We start from the raw sequence: 21,334 nt of genomic DNA, 5'->3' as shown, positions 1-21,334 counted from the left end.
TTGACAATAGTAGATTATTACTTGAATTAATATATGGTTACTCTAATCCCTGAGCTAGGGTTATTTCTAGATGGAATAATTTCCTCATCAGTCAAGAGGAACTCATTAAGGATGTCCTGTTTGAATCATAATACATTGATGTTAAGAACTACTCTTCTGTTAAATTAGAAGAAGCCAAAAATTTCAGCCCAATCCATTCAGAGACATCCCTGTCATTCCTCCTGCACTCTCCAGAGGCCAAAATAATATTTAAAAATGACAGGAGATTTTGGCAGAATGAAGTTACTCACTGCTTTGTTAAAGGTGTAAGGAGTTAAAGTAGGATTTAAAGTATCCAAAAGTCTTAACATTTTACAAACAAAAGTTTAATAAAACTTCATAAAAGCATAATTTCAAATCAGTTGAATCTATAGAGGGTGGTGAAAGAAAAAAGTCCCACAGAATTCATTTACAACTCTTGGCTTTTTCCTTCTCAGCTCATGTTGATGAGAAGAAAGAATGAGAAACAGTCACCAGCACTGCAAAGCAGTATAATACACATGTCTACTGTCCTATGTTTGCACATAGTTTATTACATTAAAAGCAAGGTTTCAAACTAGCATTTTCTTTGGCAGGGATAGAGTATTTGCTAATGGAATTAAGAGTGTCTGAACATCATCTCGTAAAATTCCCCTGAGCCCCTGCTGCAAAGGTAGTTTTTACAAAGGTGAGTTCACTTCTGCTGGTCCTTCCTTTCAAGGCCTATTTCCAACAAGATTGCCATAACAGGGTAGTAACTCCATCTCACCTATGGAAACCCAATAATTGGGTCATGCCACATTTTCCTCCTCAATGGGGCTCTGCAGCCAGGGTGGATAGCTGACTGGTAGAAGACCCTCCTTGCTGGGCACCTCCTTTGGGTTGTGAAAGAAGGAAGTATCTGAAGAGTCATGTTCTAGGAGAGGCCAGGACAAGACATTACCAGTTGTGTGAACTGATGTATCCACAAGGGGATCTGGATCATGGGGGGCAGCTGCAACACTCTCCTGGCCCAAAACGCTCTGAGACAGATCACCCAACTCAACAGCATGAGCCTCTGGGAGAACGCTACATGCTTCTGTTCCCGGGCCAGCGGTATCGTGGCCAGGGCCTCCTTCCCCTTCAGGGATGAAGGGAATGCTGTTACTGCGCATGTGCTGCCTGGCGGGCGGGGAACATGTGCAGTCAGTGGCCTGTGTGTCCTGACAAAGGCAGCTGTAGGTGGTCGATGGCTCTGAAACACAGCTGTTCTTGCGCTTCAGCAGAGAGAGTCGACGTCCAAAACCACCCGAGGTAGGAGCTGTAGAGAGCAGTCGGTTTAAGAGGTGGGCAGGCACATGGCGGCTCTGTTCAAGGCCTTCGACAATCTCCTCCAGAGGCTGGAACTGCATATCTTCTTTTGCCAGTCTGGAAAGCAAGGACAAGTGGTTGAAGGGACTTGCTCAACTGGTGGTATTTCACGCCATGCTCAGATACTTCCTCTATTAGAAAGTAACAGGGCTTCCCTCTTGTGGAAAATGCACAATCATGGTCTTGCCAGTGGGGAGCTTTGTGCACAATGGGAGAAGATTGTTGATCTACCCCAAAAAAGGAGGAAAACCCAAAAGGGAGAAAATAGATAGACTATGCTGCAGGTTCATCCCCTTGTGTTCTCCCTCGTCCCATTAATAACCTCAGGTTAATAATTTATATTCCCTTTTTCTGTGCTGCATGAAGAAAACAGAAATCCTTACGTCACATCAAACGTGGAGCCTTGGAATGATGGCTGTTGCAACAGAAAAACTGTGGCTGCTGTGTACGGGGCGCGTGGGTTTGAGGAATCCCAATACCTATCCTTCTCCAGGATAGGCAGGTCCCCATACATCTCATCCACAGCCATCATGGAGACCTTCAGAAGAAAAGCAAACATGAAGAATCCCTTTTGCAGGCAGGCAGTGTCTGTCAGTAAGTATGGAGGGTATGTATGTATGTGGGTAGGGAGGGATGAGAATCTCAGCTGTGGGACAGGGGTCAGATTTGCAACTACTGAATCATGGAAAAAATAATCTCTCCTGAATGTTACTTTGCTGAACCTTAGCAGAAGAGGGGAGGTTGGGGTTACCTGGAAGTTCCTGTCGATCAATAAATTGGTTTCAAAGTCGTCGTCATCCTCCCCAAAAGGGTTGATGAGTTGCTCAGCCACCTGCAGAAATCCACAGTGAGGAAAGGTTGCTCCCCTGACAGTCCCTGTTCCCAACCTTGTACACAGCTTCCCAATCTGCTGCCAATTATACAAATAGGTGGAGGAAGGAGGCTTAATCTCTTAGTTGTTTCCCTCTGCCCTAAATCTGGTTCACTGACCTGCCCCTGAGCAATTCTTTGCCCTACAGCAGCCTTCCAAGGTGGGGGATTCCAGCCATCCCCAGCTAAAATCACCATTACTCATACTGGCTCTCATTAACTAATAGGGTACTAGAAAGGGCCAGGTTGGGGGCCACAGTAGTTGGGGATAATGAGAACTCTTGTTCAACACATCAGGGCAGGATTTGCTTGAGGAATGTTGCTATACAAGATGCTCCAGTAATTTAGCCAGCTCCATTCTGTCTTACCTTGAGCCATCCAAAGTAGAAGAAGAATTGAAGCAGGGTGAAAACAGGTACCCACAGGTCTAGATCGTATCCTTTATAACCTTGGGCTGGATCGAGGAATTGCCGTCCGATTAGACAAGAAAAGAAGAAGCTGTATACAGCAATGGTAACCACCTGTCAGAGCAGAGCAAAGGAAAATGAAGAGGCAGAGAGCTTCTTGGTTCAAACAAGAGGTTTTTTATTAGTTACTTCAGATGCCATTCCAGGCACAGCTTAATCCTTGCTTAATCGCCTTTCATTCAGAGAATTAGAATTGAGGTCTTCTTTCAGATCAATACTAATATAAGAAATTGTGGTGATTCTGATATTCAGATTATACATTTAATTTCGTAATAATTTAAAAACTCTGAGATATAATTATTTCTCATTCTCTCTTAAGTTACCAGTGGGAATTAGGACTACACCTCATGTAACACTGAAAGAATAGAACAATAAACATTTTTTCAGTTGTTGACCACCAATAATGTACAGTATGCAGAAAGGCACCTGATAACTAATTTACTTAAGTTCCATTAGTTACTTTTATATCATCCCGAGTTACATTTCTGAAGACAGCGATTGTAAATAAACAGCTAAAATATGGCTCTTCTAGACTAAGCTAAAGATCCCAGATACGAGGTGGTAAAGGATCTTGCAGCACTGTAATTCTGTAGATATGATGTACACTTGGTGGGTGTAATTAACTGGTAGGCAGAGCAAAATTAACTGTCCTGCTAAGCACACCATAGAGGGCAATCTCAGCCACAAGGGAGCTTGTGCTCTGATGAAGTTATTCTGGAGCCAAGTTCTCTGATGTGCAGTAGTATGTTATCCATAGAATTCTTGACATGCTCGTTTCACATCTTAAGGTATGAGAGTTTTAAAATGCTCTAAATATACCAGCTCTGTTATCTATGGCCAATTTTAGCTGTGGCTTTTGTGGCTTGCTGGTTTTAGACTTTGTACACTACCTTTCAGGCAAAACCTTCAATCGATCAATCAATCAATAAAACCATGCTATGTTACATATGTAATAATTATGTCAATAAAAGCCACAATTCAAACTTGAACATGGTTAAAGCATTCAACATTTAAAATAGCAGCAGCATTAGCATGCACATGCTAATTATGCTTGAAATAATAATAATAATATTGACAAAATCACTTTCAGTCAATTGCAAAAGGCAGCTTTACTTGGAACAGCTTATATCCTGCAACGATATCTAACACTATCAAACAACAACATCTGCCTATCCCAAGACCTTGGAAAGGACTCAATAGGTGGATAAAAATGCCAAATCCAGTCTAAACATCTGGCTGACTATGCAACCAACCATAATAAAGTATTAAACAATGGTAACAATACTATCATCCTAGGATGTATGAGTGAGAAGGGTCCTCGTAGGTCATCTAGTTCAACCCAACCAGGACTCCATGAAGCTCTCCCCAACAGGTGGCCACCCAGCCCCTCTTGAAAACCTCTGGCAATGGGGAATTCACCACTCTTCTAAGCAAACTGTTGCACTGCCTAACTAGCTTCCTCCTAACATTCAGCATAAATGTATTTTTTTTCACTTCAATTTACTGCTCTTGGTCTCGTCCCTGGTTTCAACAGAGAACAGATATGCCTCCTTTTGCGCATGACAGCCTTTAATATATTTGTAAACCACTCTCATATCTCCCCTTGGGCTTCTCCTTTAGAAGTTGACTATGCCTCACTCCCATAACTGCTCTTCATGGGGCTTGCTTTCCAGACATCTTATCATCCAAGTGGCCTCCTTCTGAATATGCTCCACTTAACCATATCCCTTTTAAAGTACAGTACCAGATCTTGACACAGAACTCCAAATGCAATCTAAGCAGCAGAGAGTACAATGGAACTATTATTTCCTATGGTTTGGGTGCAGTGCATTCGTTTTTTTAACTGCTGCATCAAGCTACAGTACTTGCTCGTGTTCAAATGTTGGTTTACTATTATACCTACATTCTTCTTATGTGCACTGCTGTCAACTTGGGTTTTCCCAGTCCTGTATCTGTGCATTCAGTTTTCTCTACTCTGCTTGTCACAGTTGAACATCATTCTGTCTGGTCAGTCCCTTGAGGTCACTTTTGTGATTTTGTACTCTAAGTTATTAGCCATATTGTTTTAGCTTGGTGTCATTTGCAAACTTGACAAGCATCCTTTCCATCCCATTCTTTAGATCATTTACCAAGTTTTTGAATAGAACTGAGCTGATGACAGGGCTCTGAGGATCCCACTTAATACTTCTCTTCAGAATGAATAATTCTGGATCAAACAGAATCATTTACAAGCACTACTTGGGTATGGCTGTCAATCAGTTAAACCTCAATGCTATGTACAAAGGCTATTTGTGTGGAACAGAATTCTACAGAGATTCCATCTCTCTAGTATTTTATTCCACACAAATAGCTTCCCATCTCTACTGTTCACTAAACTGATAGATACCTCTGATTTCTACTCTATACATTGCTGCAGATAGTCTGATGCTATTTTCCTAGATATGGACTATAGCTCCCAGAATTCCCAACCAATGGCCATATATGTTGGGAATTCTCAACATTCCAGTCCCAATATATCAGGAGGGCATTAGGAAAGACTCAGGGAGTAGAAGATAAGCTTAATGTTTTTTTCTCCCATCTACTGATTTTCTCTTAAAAAATGCAATCCTTTACATTTATAAGAATGTTCTTTCCAACTGGTCTCTGAAACCTGGACAGATAACTTGTTGTATAGGATACAGATGATGGATAGTCTAGATATTCATGAGATAGAATTGTTAGATACAAGAGATGGTAACCCTTCCCATCACCAATTTTCCCTTAAGAGTTTGGCCATTATCTCAGCAAATACACTAGGAACAAGTTCTTGCTGAAATAAGATACAGCTCTATGTTCCAGGAGCCCTGGGTGGAACATCCTGGCGTGGTTTTATAAGTCTTTCATCACCCTTTATCTTCCAATGGGAAATGTGCAAGATGGTCAAAAGTGAGAGACATACATCCTGTAAGGTAATCCAGCTGGGGCACCTAAAAGCCCAGCCAAGAAACTGATAGCCTTCTTGCACTTTCCCCCAAAGGAGGAATATGGAGGAGGTTCAGGTCAGTATCAGGCAGATAAATGCGCCAGTTGTGAAAACTGTTTGTGCTGCTATCACCAAAGATGGGGACTTACTCAAGGTCCTGCTCATTGACCGGGATGGTAGGCCAGATTAGATTTATAGGCTGCAGCTTCACTATTTTTCAGAAGCAGCTAAGAGTTACAGTCTGGTTCAACAGAGGTTCCCACATATATCCTTTAATTTGCCCTAGTCAGGAGGAAAAGGACACACAAACCAGAAAAGCCAACAAGAGGATAAACTTCATCATTCACCAGTAAAATAACATTTGTATATTCAGTGTCTGATACCTTACCTGAGTATAGACTAATGGTACACTGATCCAGTCATAGTGGTAAAGCATGCTGCAATTGCCACGAAAGTGATTCAGTTCCTGGAGGGAGAATACAATCACCACTACTTGTGTGAGGCATGGAAAACTTCTACAACTACATATGACTTTCCACTATGCCTTCAGGCCCATGAATAGCTTTGATCAAATCAATAAGTGACTTTTGCTGGAACAAGGCAGAGAAACATGATCCTGCTGATTCTCCTGGACTTCTCAATGGCTTTTGATACAATTGACCATATATCTTCCAACTTGGAGGCATGGTGTTTCAGTAGTTCCACCACCTAGCTCTGGAAAGTAGTGCTAAGGTACTGTTGAGTAGTCTCATGGTAATTACACTGTAAGCTCCCTAAAAGTCACATTTCCTTTCCCACACTCTTCAACATCTATATGGTATGAAGCTTTTAGGAGAAATTGTGTGAAGATTAATGTGTAATCTGTAGAAAACAGCTAATTCTACTCCTCATTTACATGAGAGTCAGAGGAAGCAATGGAAGTACTGAACAGGTGTTTGAGGGCACTAACTGAGTAGATAAGAACTAAAAAGTCAAAACTTAATCCTGAGAAGATGCAAGTGCTACTACTAGTAGGTGGTTCTTTTGCTCTGGGATATTATGTTTAGACTTGCCTAAAAGAGCTGACTCCATTAAGGCTAAGTTTTGTTGTTTTGGGATAAAGGCTTGTCCTAGGCCTAATGGTCTCAGTGGAACAGATCATATTTCATCACTGAAATTAAAACATTTCCAGGGGGAAAAAAAGGTTGGCTACAGACTTTATGCATATTTTGGTATCATCCAATATTAATTATTTCAATACCTTACACATACAGTAGTTCTACCTTTGCTTTAGCAGTCTTTAGACTGCTAAAAAATGACTACTCAGAATAAGACTGAGAACAAGGCTGTTATGTGTCTGAGAATAAAACACTGAATAATGGAGTTGAAAGGGGACATTTAAGGTCATCTGCTCCAGCCTAAGTGCAAGAATTCAAATTAAAGCATCCCCCACAGATGGCTGCCTAGCCTCACTTAAACACATCACATGAAGGGGAATCTATTACTTTTCCAGGTAATGGTTCCATGGTTGGTTCTTACTGTTACACTTTTTCCCCCTAACATTCAGTCAGAAGCTAATTATTCCATGTCCTGCTTTGTGGAATGAGAGAGAACAGGTTCTCTATAAGACTTCTTTCAGTATTTGAAGAACACTATCATATCCACCTTCAGTCATCTTTTTCAAGGGTAAATATCTCTAACTCTCTTCATAGGACTTAGTTCCTAACCCCCAATTCATCTTCATTTCCTCTCTCTGAACTTTTGCAAATTGTCTGGATCCTTCCTGAAGTATAGTACCCAGAATTGGACACAGAATACAAGGTGAGGGTCTAACCAAAGCAAAATAAAGTGGAACTTTCTTATGATTTGGACATTCTACTTCTATTGATGCAGCCAAAATTGCATTTGCCTTTTTTACATCATATTGCAGACTCACATTCAGGTTATAATCAACCACTATTCTAATATTTTTTTCACAGGTACTATTCCCAAAAGCAGGTAGTCCCATCTATGCATCTGATTTTTGTTTCCCAAATGAACATTGCATTTGTCTCTGTTAAATTTTGTTGTGTTCTTTTCATCCCATTTCTGTAACCTATCACAACTGTTTTTAATAATATCTTCTAGGGCATTAGATATCTAATTGAATTCTGTGTCATCTGCAGAATTGATAAGCATTTCCTCCACTTCTTCATCCAAATCATTAAGGACAGCTTTGAAGAATATAGACCCAGACTGAACCTTGTGGTTTTTTTATACATCTCTCTAGACTGGTGAGGAACTGTTGGTGAGTCTTCTTTGAATATGATTTTCAAGCCAGCTATGCATCCACTTAATTTCACACCATCCAGCCCATTCATAACCATCTTACTGATCAGAATGTCACGGGCTACTTAGTCAAATGCTTTGTTGAATTAAATAAATGACATCCATAGCACTCACACAATCTATAGGGAATATGAAATAAGAATAAATCTTACAAGAGTAACCTTAACAAATCCATGATTTCTGGCAATTACCACATTGTTTTCAAGGTTTTTACATAGTTACCTCTTTATAAATTACTCTAGATTTTTCCCAGATAACAAGATTAAATTGCCTTGGAACTTAAACACCCTTACTACTTCTCAGTGCATTTCAAGACCTAACTGGAACCCGGATGCATGATGGAATGCTTGTTCCACATGAACCTGCATATTCTACTTCAGGTGTCACTCTCCCCACCTGAGACAAAACCGAAGATGACTAGGATGAGAGATAGTGACGGTGGCTCAGTGATGGAGATTTATTGATGCAGCTCTCAGAAAGGCTCCTCTGGCCCTGCTTTGCAACATTAGATCTACAGAACAGAAGCACACAGCTTGGTTTTCTCTAGATGTTTTGGACTATAATTCTAACAATTCCTTGCTGCTGGCCATGTTGAAGGGAACTGATGGGAATCCTTCCAAAATACCAGTTCTCTACTCTTATGGAAGAATTGTAAGCAATATGGCTGGCTGAGAAAGTGCTCAGATGTATTGGAACTCCAGAATCTAGAGGTTTCTGGGAAGTGGAAATAAACTAGTTTAAGTTTATAATCCAAAGGCTAGGATTCCCAACCTCACCTCCATGAGCAACTTGAGGGCACAGCTGTCACGTATGCGGCCTTCTTTACGTGCCTGTGCAGCTAAGTTGGTAAACCAAATGCAGGGGACCCAGTATCGATTGTAGGAGGAGTTGAGGTGTTCAAATTTCTTGCGTTCCTCACGAGTCATGAATCCTTGAAGCAGAGGCAAAGAAGCAGGTGTAATACATAATGTCACTCATGTGATTGGTGGAATTCTTTAGGAGACACATTGTCACGTTCTCATGCAGACTTTCATAGCCCAAGATATTCAGGATGTGTTGGTCTACAATATTATTATCTCCATTGGCTATGTTGACTATGGTTAATGGCTGTTGTAGCCCAATATATCTGGATTGTACCAGGCTGGGGAAAGCTGAAAACTGCATTAGAGCGGCATTTACAAGCAACGCCTTCCAAATTAAAGGATGTCCTAAACAGTTCTTACTCTTACTTTCTGCATTTTTCAGAATGTTCCCATCTAATCACTTCAGGTCAACAAGAAGATGGGCCTCTGTTGCTACACTCACCTGCCTCCACCACATGGTCCATGGTGGGGAAGCGCTTGAACACAGCAATGCTGACTGAGCGCAAGATCAAGACTGCCGACAGGCTGCAGTAGCGCATGAGTGTCCGTCGATAAAGCCGCCCCTTCTCATCAGCACCATGCACATTTCCAGAGATGGCACACATCAGGCGATCTGGCATTGGCATGCAGGTGTATTGGCTCCACCAGCGGTTTACTACCAGTGTTACATAGAAGCCTGAGTGAATCCAGGAGATGGGGAGAGTTATTCATTTATTAAAATTATATTCTGCCTGTCTTCCCAAATTATATTAGAATATGACTTTCACAATCCAAATCTCATTCTGAACTAAGTTTATATTACTGTAAAACCCAAAACTTGTTCTAAAAGCCAAAACCCAGCCCTGCAAACATGTGTAACAACAAAGAGTGGTAATTATAACAAAATGTGTGGAGTGTTTTTATTCAATTTTCTAGCCACTAGCATTCCACACTGATTATTCCTCCTTCCAACAGTCAGGACAGCATTTCATGCCCACTAAGCATGCTCAGCTCTTACTGGACTATTTTAGATCCCGTTTCTTTCAAGGTTTTTATTTTTAATTCCTTCCCTCTGCAAGCCCATTGATTACTCATTAGGAATCCAAGAATTCTTATGGAATTCTTATAATGCCATAAGAATCAACATGCTGCAATAAAAATTCATTGCTAATGTGTATGAGCATTTCCCTGAATAGATGCCATGTGTTTTCCTCTGAATACTGAGCAAAGGCCAATATATTGGAATTAAGGAAAGTAGACTTCAGGGTTATACTTTTGCTTTCAGGGAGAATCAACACATTACTGCTTAGTAATCAGTATCCTTTACTGTGGCATTCCCTTGGCAGACTGGGGAAATGAAGGAGGGAGGATTCATACTCAGGTCTAAAACAAGAGAATTGGGGAGATTTCATACTTAAAAGATCACTGCATTTTGCCCATTATCCTTGAAGCAGATGAGAAGTAGGCAAGGCATTAGGCCAGACTTTTGGAATGAAGGGCCTGCTCCACCAACCAGGGGTTGGGATGGGAAGAGCAAGAGGGGGAGGGTGGGAAATCAAGCATCTCACCCAGAACAAAGGAGATAGGGATGAGATTGGCATAGTCGTTGCAATAAATGACCACCTTTTCAAAGACTCGTTTCTGATCTTCTTTTAAGATATACCTGGAAATAAAAAGAAGAGCAAGATTAAGTAAGATTATTATTTGGCAGTGACTAGCTTCCATGGGCTTAGATAGAAAATTGGGATAATTGAAGGAACCATGCATCCAGCATAACATATCAAGACAGGCCGTTTTCACACAAGATTCTTCATTATCTACATTTGGGTTATTCAACTTTCAACCTCAACACAGCTCAACCAGGAACAGAAAGACAGGCATATTTACATAGTGCCCCAAACAGTGGAAAGCGGAAACTCTTTTGCTTAAATAGTCTGTAACTGACACAGGTAATTTCATGATGCCCAGAAGCAAATTAATGACAGTGTTGTTGAGACTGGGCAACACCTTATTTATATTTAGCCTCATCACTTGTGTTAACTTACAACAGGGCGTGTAGTTGATCCAAGGTTATATAGCAAAGTTATATAAAATTATTTTAACAAAATACATCCTCATGCAAAAATACACTTTCTGGAATGAACAAGGCTTCTCACTTAAGGATGTCACTTGGGATTTAGTACTTCATCATGGTATGGTAACTCTTCAAATTAGAAAAGGAATTTCATACAGCCTGAACATGCAGGTGGAAGAGAGATCACAACCCCAAGTTCTTAGGCTGTTCTGAGCAAACAAGGGGAAACGGATGCCTACTTATATCCTGATTTACCGATACATAAGGCTTAGTCCCAAGTAGGAAACCGAGAAGACCAGGAACTCCTTGTACAGCAATTTATAGATGCTTCCACGCCATAGGCTCAGCAGCTTGTAGAAGCCACCAAAGCGGGCACTGGCTACCCGAGCTGTATACGTAACAGTCATGCTAGGCACAAAGAGACTCAGTGACTCTGCAATTTAAGGAGACACAGAATTAGGTCTTAGTAAATACAAACTTCCCATGCACATCACCTTCTCTGCTTCTCACAACAGGACTTACAGCAAGGAAAACATTAGGTCCTTTCAAAGCTTTTCATTCCTTTTGGACAGAACAGCAGTCTCATCTTTGAGAGACTAAGCTGCCTTCCCCAACCTGACGCCCTCCAGATTTGCTCCTTTTGCCTCAGCACTTTCCCACAGGAAGAAGTCCTGTGGGAATTCCTTGCAAGTCCCTGCTGAACGAATCTATCCTCTGAGGATACTCTGTTGAGATCACTCCTTTCACTTTCCAATTGGCCTGTTTGTAAAAGAGCTCTTCTTGCCTGGTAGTTGCCTCAACCCCTGTCAAAAGTGCCTTTCCTTTGGAAAAAGTGATAGTTATGAACAGGGAGTGGCATCAGTGAAGGCTTTGGCGTGGGAAGAGCTATTATAACATTCAGAATGCTGACTGTCACGGAAGGAAGAGTGCTTGTTACAATGGGGAGATCTTTAAAAAAAATTCCCTTCTTCAGAACTGCTGACTTTAACTGGGTGGGAGATTCAGGCCCTCAAACCATTTTTGCATGGTAACTCAGCTATCAGCTAGGAAGAACAGGGCATTCTCCTTTCTCCTTTTGTGTTCTCTACAATGGCACAGAGAAATAGGTTTCCTCTTTGCAATGAAGGGTCTTTCTAGGACAGTACCTAGCACCCCAAATTAAAAGACAGAGTAACAATTCTATATTTTTCTCCTTTATTAATAATAAATGTTAAAAGTGGTGGGAAAACAGGATTACAAGTGGAAGATGACATAATCTGAACACTCAAATAATAATGTAAAGTTGTACCAGCATTTGCAGAAGATTGTACAATAAGCAGGTACATAGAACACCCTAGGCTAAGATGTGGTTGGCTACTTTATGGTTCAGGGTGTTGTGTAAAAGATTAATTCAATAAACTGCAGTTTGGATTAGCACACTGTGTGAACACATCCTAGAAAACTTCCTTTGGAAGCACAATTATTTGTTACAACAGATAGAAAAAAGCAAGAAAAGTTTATGGCATCTTAAAGACAAACATTTATTGCCACATTTTGCAACGTATAAAGTTGGTGTTAATAAGATTACATATACAGGTAGTTTTCACTTAACAACTACAATTGGGACCGGCAACACCATTGCTATACATATATATACATGGACATCATCAGGGAAGAGAAAAAGTTTTAAATAAAATTGAAGGTAGAATTGTGAGAGAAAGAAAGCAACATTTCCTATGCCAAATCCAATTAAATTACTCACTTGCTAACATCCATTCATATTTAGTATGAGTTACAATAATGTAAATAAATACCTGAAGACAGAAAGTGACACCTTTTGACCTATTAAAGATTCTAGGGAGAACAGCAGGCATATCAGGCCTGCTCTACCAGTTTAATGCTGGAATGACCATGCTTTGAATCTGAACATCCTTCACTGAGAGTTTGGAAGATTTCAACATTAGACATTACTGTCAAAGGGAAGCACAGATTACCCAGTCAAAAAGTATTAATCATCTTCTATGCATCAAACCTGGTTCAGTCATAATTTTTTTTAAGTTCAGTATAATTATACTAAGCTTGATGGTTTTCATGCCTTAGTGCAACAGCCTGTAGCTAAGCCTTGTTAGGTGCAACTGTAAACAATCTTATATTGCTGTGTAACATGCCTCCCTCTCATTCATATTCTTTGTTGTTTTCTCTGTATCAAATGCTGCATGATGTGCTTCCCGAGGCATGCTTGCTGCTGGTGCTATACAAATCATAAACTCGATTCTGGAAAAATAGCTCTGAGCATCTAGGTGTGCTCATTTTTAATATGACATTGCTTTATTTATGGTAACTTGGAATCTGATGGGGGATTTGCTTCTATACTGTACATGTTGTCAGAATCAGTTGTTTTATTTATTTCATTTTAAAATAATCCTTCCTTTGCCTAGGATGATTGATCGCCTCTTCACCCCTTTTTCTTCCTAACCATCCTATGAAGTAGGGCAAGTTAGGCTGAGGAACATTTGACTGGCCCCAGGACCTTCACTGCTTGAGTCTAGACCCACATCTCTGCATGCTAAGTTTGGCCCTCCCACCGCTGAACGGCACCACCTCTCTGCAGCTGTTGTTAGCTGGAGCATCTTCTACTGGCATTCTTTTTGTACGCAAGAGAAAGGAGGGCTGCCTTCCCAGCAGAAAGTATTTGGATGATGGACAAATGTGATAGTAAGTACAGCTTTCAAATACAGAAATTTTAACAAGTGTTATAATGGAATCCAAATCAAATAAAGGTCCCCATGATGGAACACAACATGCAGCATTCCTACGCTCAACATAACTATTCAAAAGAGTAAAAGCAGTCCTTTATATGTTATAGGCTATATACAATAGCAGGGAGAGAAATAAAGCAAAACCTGCGGGGCTTCCCATGAGACTCCTTTGTTGGACTGGGATGACCTTGCCAACGTTTCAGCCTTTTGTCTGAAGCAGTTTGGCTTACAGGTGGTGGATCAAGGTGCTAGACACCTATGAGGTGACTTTGTATAAGTCGCTCTCTCACAGCCCAACCAAACCCCAAGACTGTGAGGGAAAAAGAGGAGACAGGAGTGCAGTGTATGGCACTTTGAGCTCCTCAAGGAAACGCAGGATTCAAATCTAACAAAAGATCTTCTGTACATAGTACAGCAACTCAGCTGGATTATGGACATTTTATTGGTAGGAGTTCTGCATTTGGCAAAATATATAGCATTTAACAGAAGACCTTCTCATGCAAAACCTTGGGGCTGTACAGTATCTAGAATGTGGCTGTTTGACTTCATCCAAATTGAAACAGTCCAGGAGATTTCAAATAGTACAGCTGTAGCCCTTTCCCTTTTTATCATGAGTTAATTAGTTGCTCCTTCAAGCCAATAGAGCAATCCCTTGAATTCTAAAATAGACCTCTAAAATATACTTTGAAGGGGGTCTGATTTAATCTTTCACATGCACACCCTTACCTTGTCCTGATCTAGTAATCCTTCTCTCATCTGGTACATTCTTTTGAGAGATTTCCCCTCCCCACTTGCTTTTCCAAGAAGAATTGAGAAATCAGATTCCTTCCCCTGGGGGGACAGCAATCAAACCTTCTTGGATTAACAGTGGAAGGTAATGCCTTTGAAGGAGGGCAACTTCCCAGGCTATCTAAATGAGCTCTTTCATTAATGAGTAAATGCTGAGCCAATTTTTTTTCCTTAACCAAAGGCTGGCTGTTGTACAACTGACCACTCACTGAGATTCAACCCATAAACAAATACCAAAAGACTCGAGTGTCCATCCTTCCTCCCTTCCAAGAGCAGCTGGGGGATGGAAGAGAGGAGAATCTGAATGAAAGAAGACTGATCTTCAAACAAAAACATTGCCCTTAGGTGAGATGAATTTAACATCTTGGAAATGGAGATAATGTGATAGCATCTTGGCTAGCAAGTTTGATCTGCATACAGTTATGCTGGAGCCCATACTTGCAGAAAATTCATTCTCAGAATCAGAAATTTTAGACCCTAATGCCTGGAATGAAACTGATCATCTTAGGCACAGGTAAGTGCTCTGCATGCTGCATCAAATGATGGGAGAACTCAGCATATGAAAATATATTTCATTCATTTAAGAGATTTATATGGTTTAAGTCCTTCATGAAAGCACAAAGATTCTTGTGACCATAGGATATAGCATAAACTTTACTGAATCTGCTATCAGTGTAGTTCTGCCTCTGAAAATGGCCCCAAGAGAGACATTCAGCATAGTTTCTACCAATTTGGGGAAACAATTCAGGCAACCAGTACTGTCATTAGTCTGCCATTGCAAACCCAGCACCAGACTCTGAAGGTGACATTCAAAGACTGCAAAAATAATTTAACTTTAGAATGAACCTATTAAGTATATTGTCATGCTGGATATGTATAAATTAGACTGTAAGAATAATCTGATGATTTCATTCATCCTTATCCTTAATTAATGGGAATTAAAATAATTAAGATAATATGTTGCTTAAAGCAATTAGGCATACCCTATCTTTAGAATGGATATCAATATTGAATTAATACATTCCCTACAATATCCAAGCTTTCAGGGTCTCATACTGGGCTAGAACAGTGTTTCCCAACTTGGCAACTTGAAGACGGGTAGACTTTAACTCCCAGAATCCCCATGCTGGCTAGGGGATTCTGGGAGTTGAAGTCTACCCATCTTCAAGTTGCCAAGGTTGAGAAACACTGGGCTAGAGAAAAGTAACAACTCCAAGTTAAATGACAGTATGGAAGAAACAGGATTTTCCTCCAGATTTCAGTCCAAAATTCCATTCACTGGAATGTAATGACATAGATACTTCCAAGAAGTAATCTCCTAGCTTTATCACTCTGATCCTATATTGCTGAAGGAGGAGAAAGCAAGGACTTTAAACATTACACCCTCCAATCCCAAACCTCATGCAGGCTAACTAGAAACATCTGTAAGTAAAGTTTACTAATTATCTCAGCACACAATAGCTGTTAAAGAAGCCACAAGCTTGGAACAACGTTCACAGGATTCCAAACTTTACAAAGCAAGGGAAAAGGAACCAGTTCCTTGCAGGAACAGGGAACCCTAAAGAAACTATTTTAACACTAACCTGTGCAAAAGATTGTTTGCTGCCTTGCAATTACCTTCAGCCAGGATACCTGCAGGAGTAGACTGGTTTGCAAACTTCTCTGACAATGATTTTCAAATCCAAACTTCACTAGGGATGCAAGTGTTAGAGATAAGGTGCCAAAAAGGGAACAGCTCAGACAGCCCCTACAGGTTTTTAAATACTTACATATCTAACCCTTTGGAATCTGAACTGACCTTTTACACCCCACCCACAGGTAAACTCTTTGATTGCTTGGCATCTGAACCTGGATTGAGAGGGGATAGGTAAGAAACTAAACTGAAAGCCTGCAAGACTTGTTGCAAGCATTAAAAAGGTGCATTATTTTTGAGTCAGTTTTAACAGGAAGAGGGAAGAACTGTAGAAATCAGGATAGAAAACTCTAGGGCAAGAGAAGAGACAACAGTCCTTTGGAAGCAATACAAATATTATAATAAAATAAAATATATTTGATGCATTTAAACAGATGTAAAAAGGAATACAGACCTGAACAAAAACAAATGCATAGCAGCATACAGTAAAAACAAGCAAGCTATAAAGAAAATCTATTTCAGCCAAAATCTCAGTATAACAAAATAACATACAAACACTTCAAAGGTGGAAGCCAAGACCCAGGAAAGGAAATTGCAAAACTTGTGCTGCTACCAGAAAAGTATCAGTTGCATCTTTAAACACAACTAAGGGATGGATAAATTTATGAGATGAAAGAACAACCCTTAAATGTCCTGACCCCATACCTAGTATGTGCTATGCTTTGCATTGTGCTCAGAAATAAATGAAATGTTGTGGTAGTTTGAAAGGTATCTAGGAAAAAGAGTTTAGTTGGAGAAAGAAAGACTCAGATACTAGGACATGACCTTGAATCTTTACCATTCAGATTTCTAACCTCCTCATAGGTTACAGTTTTCAAAATTGGTTTCTGCATTGATGACTCAATTTGGGAATGAGCTGAATATGGAAGTTGGATTTTCTTTTCAGATAGATAGATAGATAGATAGATAGATAGATAGATAGATAGATAGATAGATACCAATAGAAGAGAATATATGTAGCTCAGGGTTGAACTGTGGAGTCCCTGGAGTTCTCTGAGCTTGGCTGTTTTCTTGCAAACGTTTCATTACCTGGCTAGGTAACATATTCAGTGCACTAAAGATGTTACCTACTGAAGATGTTACCTAGCCTGGAAATGAAATGTTTGCAAGAAAACAGCCAAGCTCAGAGAACTCCAGGGACTCCATATATATAATATCAGGCTTGTGTAAGAATTTATAATCCTCTTTTCTGCTTGAAACCTGATGGAGCCATTCTCCCCTTTGGGCCTTGTTCTCTTCCAGTGTTTAACAAGTCAATACCCTCAGGGCTTGGTTTGTAGAACAAAGATGAAGCAAGCGAACAGTTATACTGCAGTGGAAACTAGTACAGAAAAATAAAAAAGAGAGTCAGAGGGATTACTTTCTCACAAGTACACCTAAGTGCTTGCATTTGCATACACAAAAGGATAAAAACCCCATCTCTTTTGCATTTCCCCCCCCCATCTATAGGAATAGGACTTTGATTTTGGGTAGGAAGATGGAAATTATCATTCCTGTGTTCTCTCAAAACATTTCCAGTTGTAGAGCTATAAACCAGCTGTACTGATTGTGGTGGGATGTTCTATGAATTGTGTTCTGTGATTGTGGTGGTATGCTCTACAAATCCTGTTTCTTGCATCTGTGTGGCTGGCTACGCCCTTTCCACCTGATACTACTAAATAGCTCATAAGAGCAAACAGGCTACAAACTAATACCCATCAGGTTGCTGAGTTTATTTATTAGAGTCATACCAAGCTTTTCTTCCAGGAAAAATACTTATAATGTTCCTTCATTTTGTCCTCGCAACAAATCTATGAGATAAGCTGGGCTAACAGTGAGTGGCTGGCCAAAGTCATCAAGTCAGTTTTCATGTCTCAGAGTAGACTTGAGCTTGGTTCTCCCAAGTCCTATGGCTTGTTTATAGTATTGTGAGAACCAGGCAATTGGGTTAATTCAACAAACCATGTTTCAGTTAAATATAAGCTAGCATTACCAAAACCAGCTATAATGTTTGCTTGTTTTTAATTAATCAGGCCGAAGAGCTATTCCAACTACATTTTCTTGGTTTTTTATAGATGTGATTAATTTTTTTCCTCATCTCCAAATTCAGGCATTAATTTTAATGTAAAATAGTAACAAACACAACAGTACAAGTACTTTAGGCTCTGCATACTCACTTACTCAAATGCATATTACAAGCTAAGAATTAAAATATTAATCTCCCAACACTTAGCCTTAAACCACAACTCTTTCCATGTTATAGATGTGGAATGGGGCTTTAAGAGGAATCACTACTAAACTTTGTTACTGAGCTAGAATTTGTATATCCAAAATAAAGCCTCTTTTGGTCAAATATCAACTACATTCTGTTTTTTCTAGAAATGACAATAACTCTCTCCTGAACAACAGCTACTCTGTTGCTTTAGAAGGCTTTGTTCCCAGTGATGCCCACCAAATACATTGGACTTCAAGGCTCTACTGTCTGAGAATTAGGGAAGTCAAAGTCCAACACATCTGGACTGACCTACATAACCATATGGATAGAAAAAAAAAATTCTCTACCTAGCAACATGACAGTAGTGAGAAGCAAGCCCTGCTTTGCCAACCCTTCACAGACTCTATGGCCAAATTCATGCCCAATGCCCATTACAAACCTTACAGAAACTTCCAGAGGTGCATCATCTGCATTCAGCCGCTCCTGTATTCAATGTGGTATGGGAAGCTTAACTGGTTGTAAAGTAAACTGGGCGGGTACCTGCTAAAGCCCAACCCTAGCAATTGAATGGATGCAAACTCCAGATAAATACTCTTTTAAGTGATCAAACTAGCATGGCAACCTCTAAATTCGAAGCTGCATACTAGGATATGGCTCGTTTTAGGCATGTAAGGTAGGACTATGCAAAACATTATGCTGAGTCCATCACAGAACTTACTGTAAAGAACTCTAACCCATAGCAAGATAGAATTTTGACCAAAACACCTAATAAAGAAATAATAGTTGAGTAAAATTAAGAAGCTGGGAAAGGAGGAGATGAGTAACATCCAGTTACGTAATTCAGACAACTCACTTTTCCTATACAGTATGTCACTGATAATATCTAGAATAAAATTAATCTAACTATGTCTAAGGGAAATTAGACCGCACTGGTTGGCATTTTACATAGCAAATGCAAACCTTACCACTAAAACAAGAGCACTCTACATCAGGATTGTGTACAATTCCATGAGTGGCTCTGGAGCTGAGTGATCTATTAGGGGAGTTGAATCAAATTATTTGATTTATTGGAACTTCAGCAAAGCTGCTATTTTCCTTTGATTTACTGTGGCTCTGCAGACCTGAAGGTGGTCCATTTTTCCATTGGCAGGAACCTTTGCTTCATTCATCCTTCTAAGCTCTTTCCCCAAACACAAGTTTGCCTGTGTGCATTGTTGAAAATTTCTCTCTTCCTTCCCAACCCAACTGCTGCAGCAGTATGCAAACATGATCACAGCTACTAAGAAAAGCACCTGATTACAAATTGCCAGTGTATGATTATTGCACCTTTGCAATTCAGGGACTTCTAAATGCAACAAAGGAATGCCTCTCTGTGCTTCTAGGTGGCAGTAGTGAAGACATTAAGGAGTTGATTTCAAACTGCTTTATCGGGGGAAGAAAACAATGGTGAGGAAGACCCCTAGGTTATGCAATTACAGGTAGTCCTCAGGTTACAGCCACTCATTCAGCGACCATTCAAAGTTATGATGGTGCTGAAAGAGGGGTACTTACGACCAGTCCTCGAAGTTCTGGCCATCTCAGCACCCCTGCGGTCATGTGATCGCAATCCGGGCATTTGGCAACTGGCTCACACTTATGACAGTTGCAGCGTCCCACAGTCATGGGATTGCCATTTGCAACCCTCCCTGCCAGTTTCCCACAAGCAAAGTCAATGGGGAAGCCAGCAGGAGGTCACAAGTCACTCCTGCCCCCACCACTTTTTCACCCAGCCACTTGACCTCTCTCCATAGCGCCCACCTGCAGCACCTGTCAGCCTGCATTCTGTACCACCTGCCTGCGGCACCCACCCACCTGCTTGCCTGAGACTCCCGCCTCTTCCCATGTCATGGTCACATGAGGTCCTCACTTAATGACCTGTGCAGCCCTGGGGTCATGATGGCAACAGGACTGCCAGGATTGCTGTCACTAAGTGATACGGTCGTGTAACATCACACTTTATGACTGCATCATTTAGTGTCAGAAATTCCAGTCCCAATTACCCTCATAACCTGAGGATTACCTGTATCAATGCTTGACAGAATCCACTATCAAACCTTATTTAATCTATATACTACTGTCATGGCTGCTTGTCTGTTTGTAACCTTCAATTGGGTCAAATGATGCATCATAGGGCAACAATTTTTGAACCAAGGTACTCAAATGGGCTAACTTACAAAATGCATCCAAAATCTAGGACCCATTACTTCCATGGAAATGAAATTTGGCAAAGTTGTGGCCACTTCAGCTCCACCATGCTGCTGTGGTCAACTGTGGTCACGTGATCATCAGTTTCAAAGCTCCCTGCCAGCTTTGCACAAGCAAAGTCAGTGGGGAAGCCAGCAGGAAGTTGGTCAGGTTCTAAGGTCAGCAGGCAGGGATGTGGCTGCTGCTGGGTGGGGGAGGGAGCGAGGGGATGCATGAGAGGTGCTGTGAGGGTCAGGGAGGGTATGGGGGAGTGTTTGAGAGGTGCGGTGTGGGTCAGGGAGGGTGCAAGAGGGTTTGAGGGTGTCCCCAAGAGGTGCAGCAAGGGTCAGGAAGGGTGCATGAGAGAAAAGAAAAGGGGAGGGAGGGAGATTTCTGACACCCTCTGCCAGCTTCCCACAAGGAAAGTCAATGGGGAAGCCAGCAGGAAGTCAGGAGTCACTCCCGCTCTTTTGCCTGCCCATGATCATTCTGTTTCTCTGTTTAGGTCAGGAAATATCTGTGAAATGCGAACCCAACGGGTCATGGGTTGTCTGGTTTGCATTAACTCTGGGGCAGACTTCACACATTGCAGCAAGCCATAATGTGGCTTGTTTGCTACTGGCTTAGCATGTTGAGTAAAAATAGCCACTGTGGTTGTAAATCATAGTTTATACTCAACACATCAAATTATGTTTGCCATTAACAAATTATGCTAAAATATTATTTACTAAGGCTGATATGCTCCTCCAGTTGCATAGAACTCTAGCTTATGAATGCAGCCTATGTTAGACAACTGACTAGACCTCT

General features: G+C 40.8%; 1 protein-coding gene across 1 annotated transcript; it reads right to left on the bottom strand.

Moving 5' to 3' along the window:
• Positions 1-809: 809 nt before the first annotated feature.
• BEST2 (bestrophin 2) lies at positions 810-11,297 on the bottom strand. Its single transcript, XM_025168521.2, has 9 exons — positions 11,146-11,297; positions 10,385-10,479; positions 9,280-9,513; positions 8,751-8,905; positions 6,056-6,133; positions 2,607-2,759; positions 2,120-2,200; positions 1,752-1,906; positions 810-1,425 (listed from the first exon to the last, which is right to left on the bottom strand). Exons 1-9 carry the CDS (start codon positions 11,295-11,297, stop codon positions 810-812), a joined length of 1,719 nt encoding a protein of 572 aa, XP_025024289.2.
• Between the last annotated feature and the right edge of the window lie 10,037 nt (positions 11,298-21,334).

This window comes from Python bivittatus, unplaced genomic scaffold (assembly GCF_059951505.1).
Source record: "Python bivittatus isolate LINGU-HERP-01145 unplaced genomic scaffold, Pbiv_v1 ctg000080_np1212, whole genome shotgun sequence".
In the NCBI taxonomy this organism is placed as follows: domain Eukaryota; kingdom Metazoa; phylum Chordata; class Lepidosauria; order Squamata; family Pythonidae; genus Python; species Python bivittatus.
This window is presented reverse-complemented; position numbering and strand designations above follow the sequence as displayed.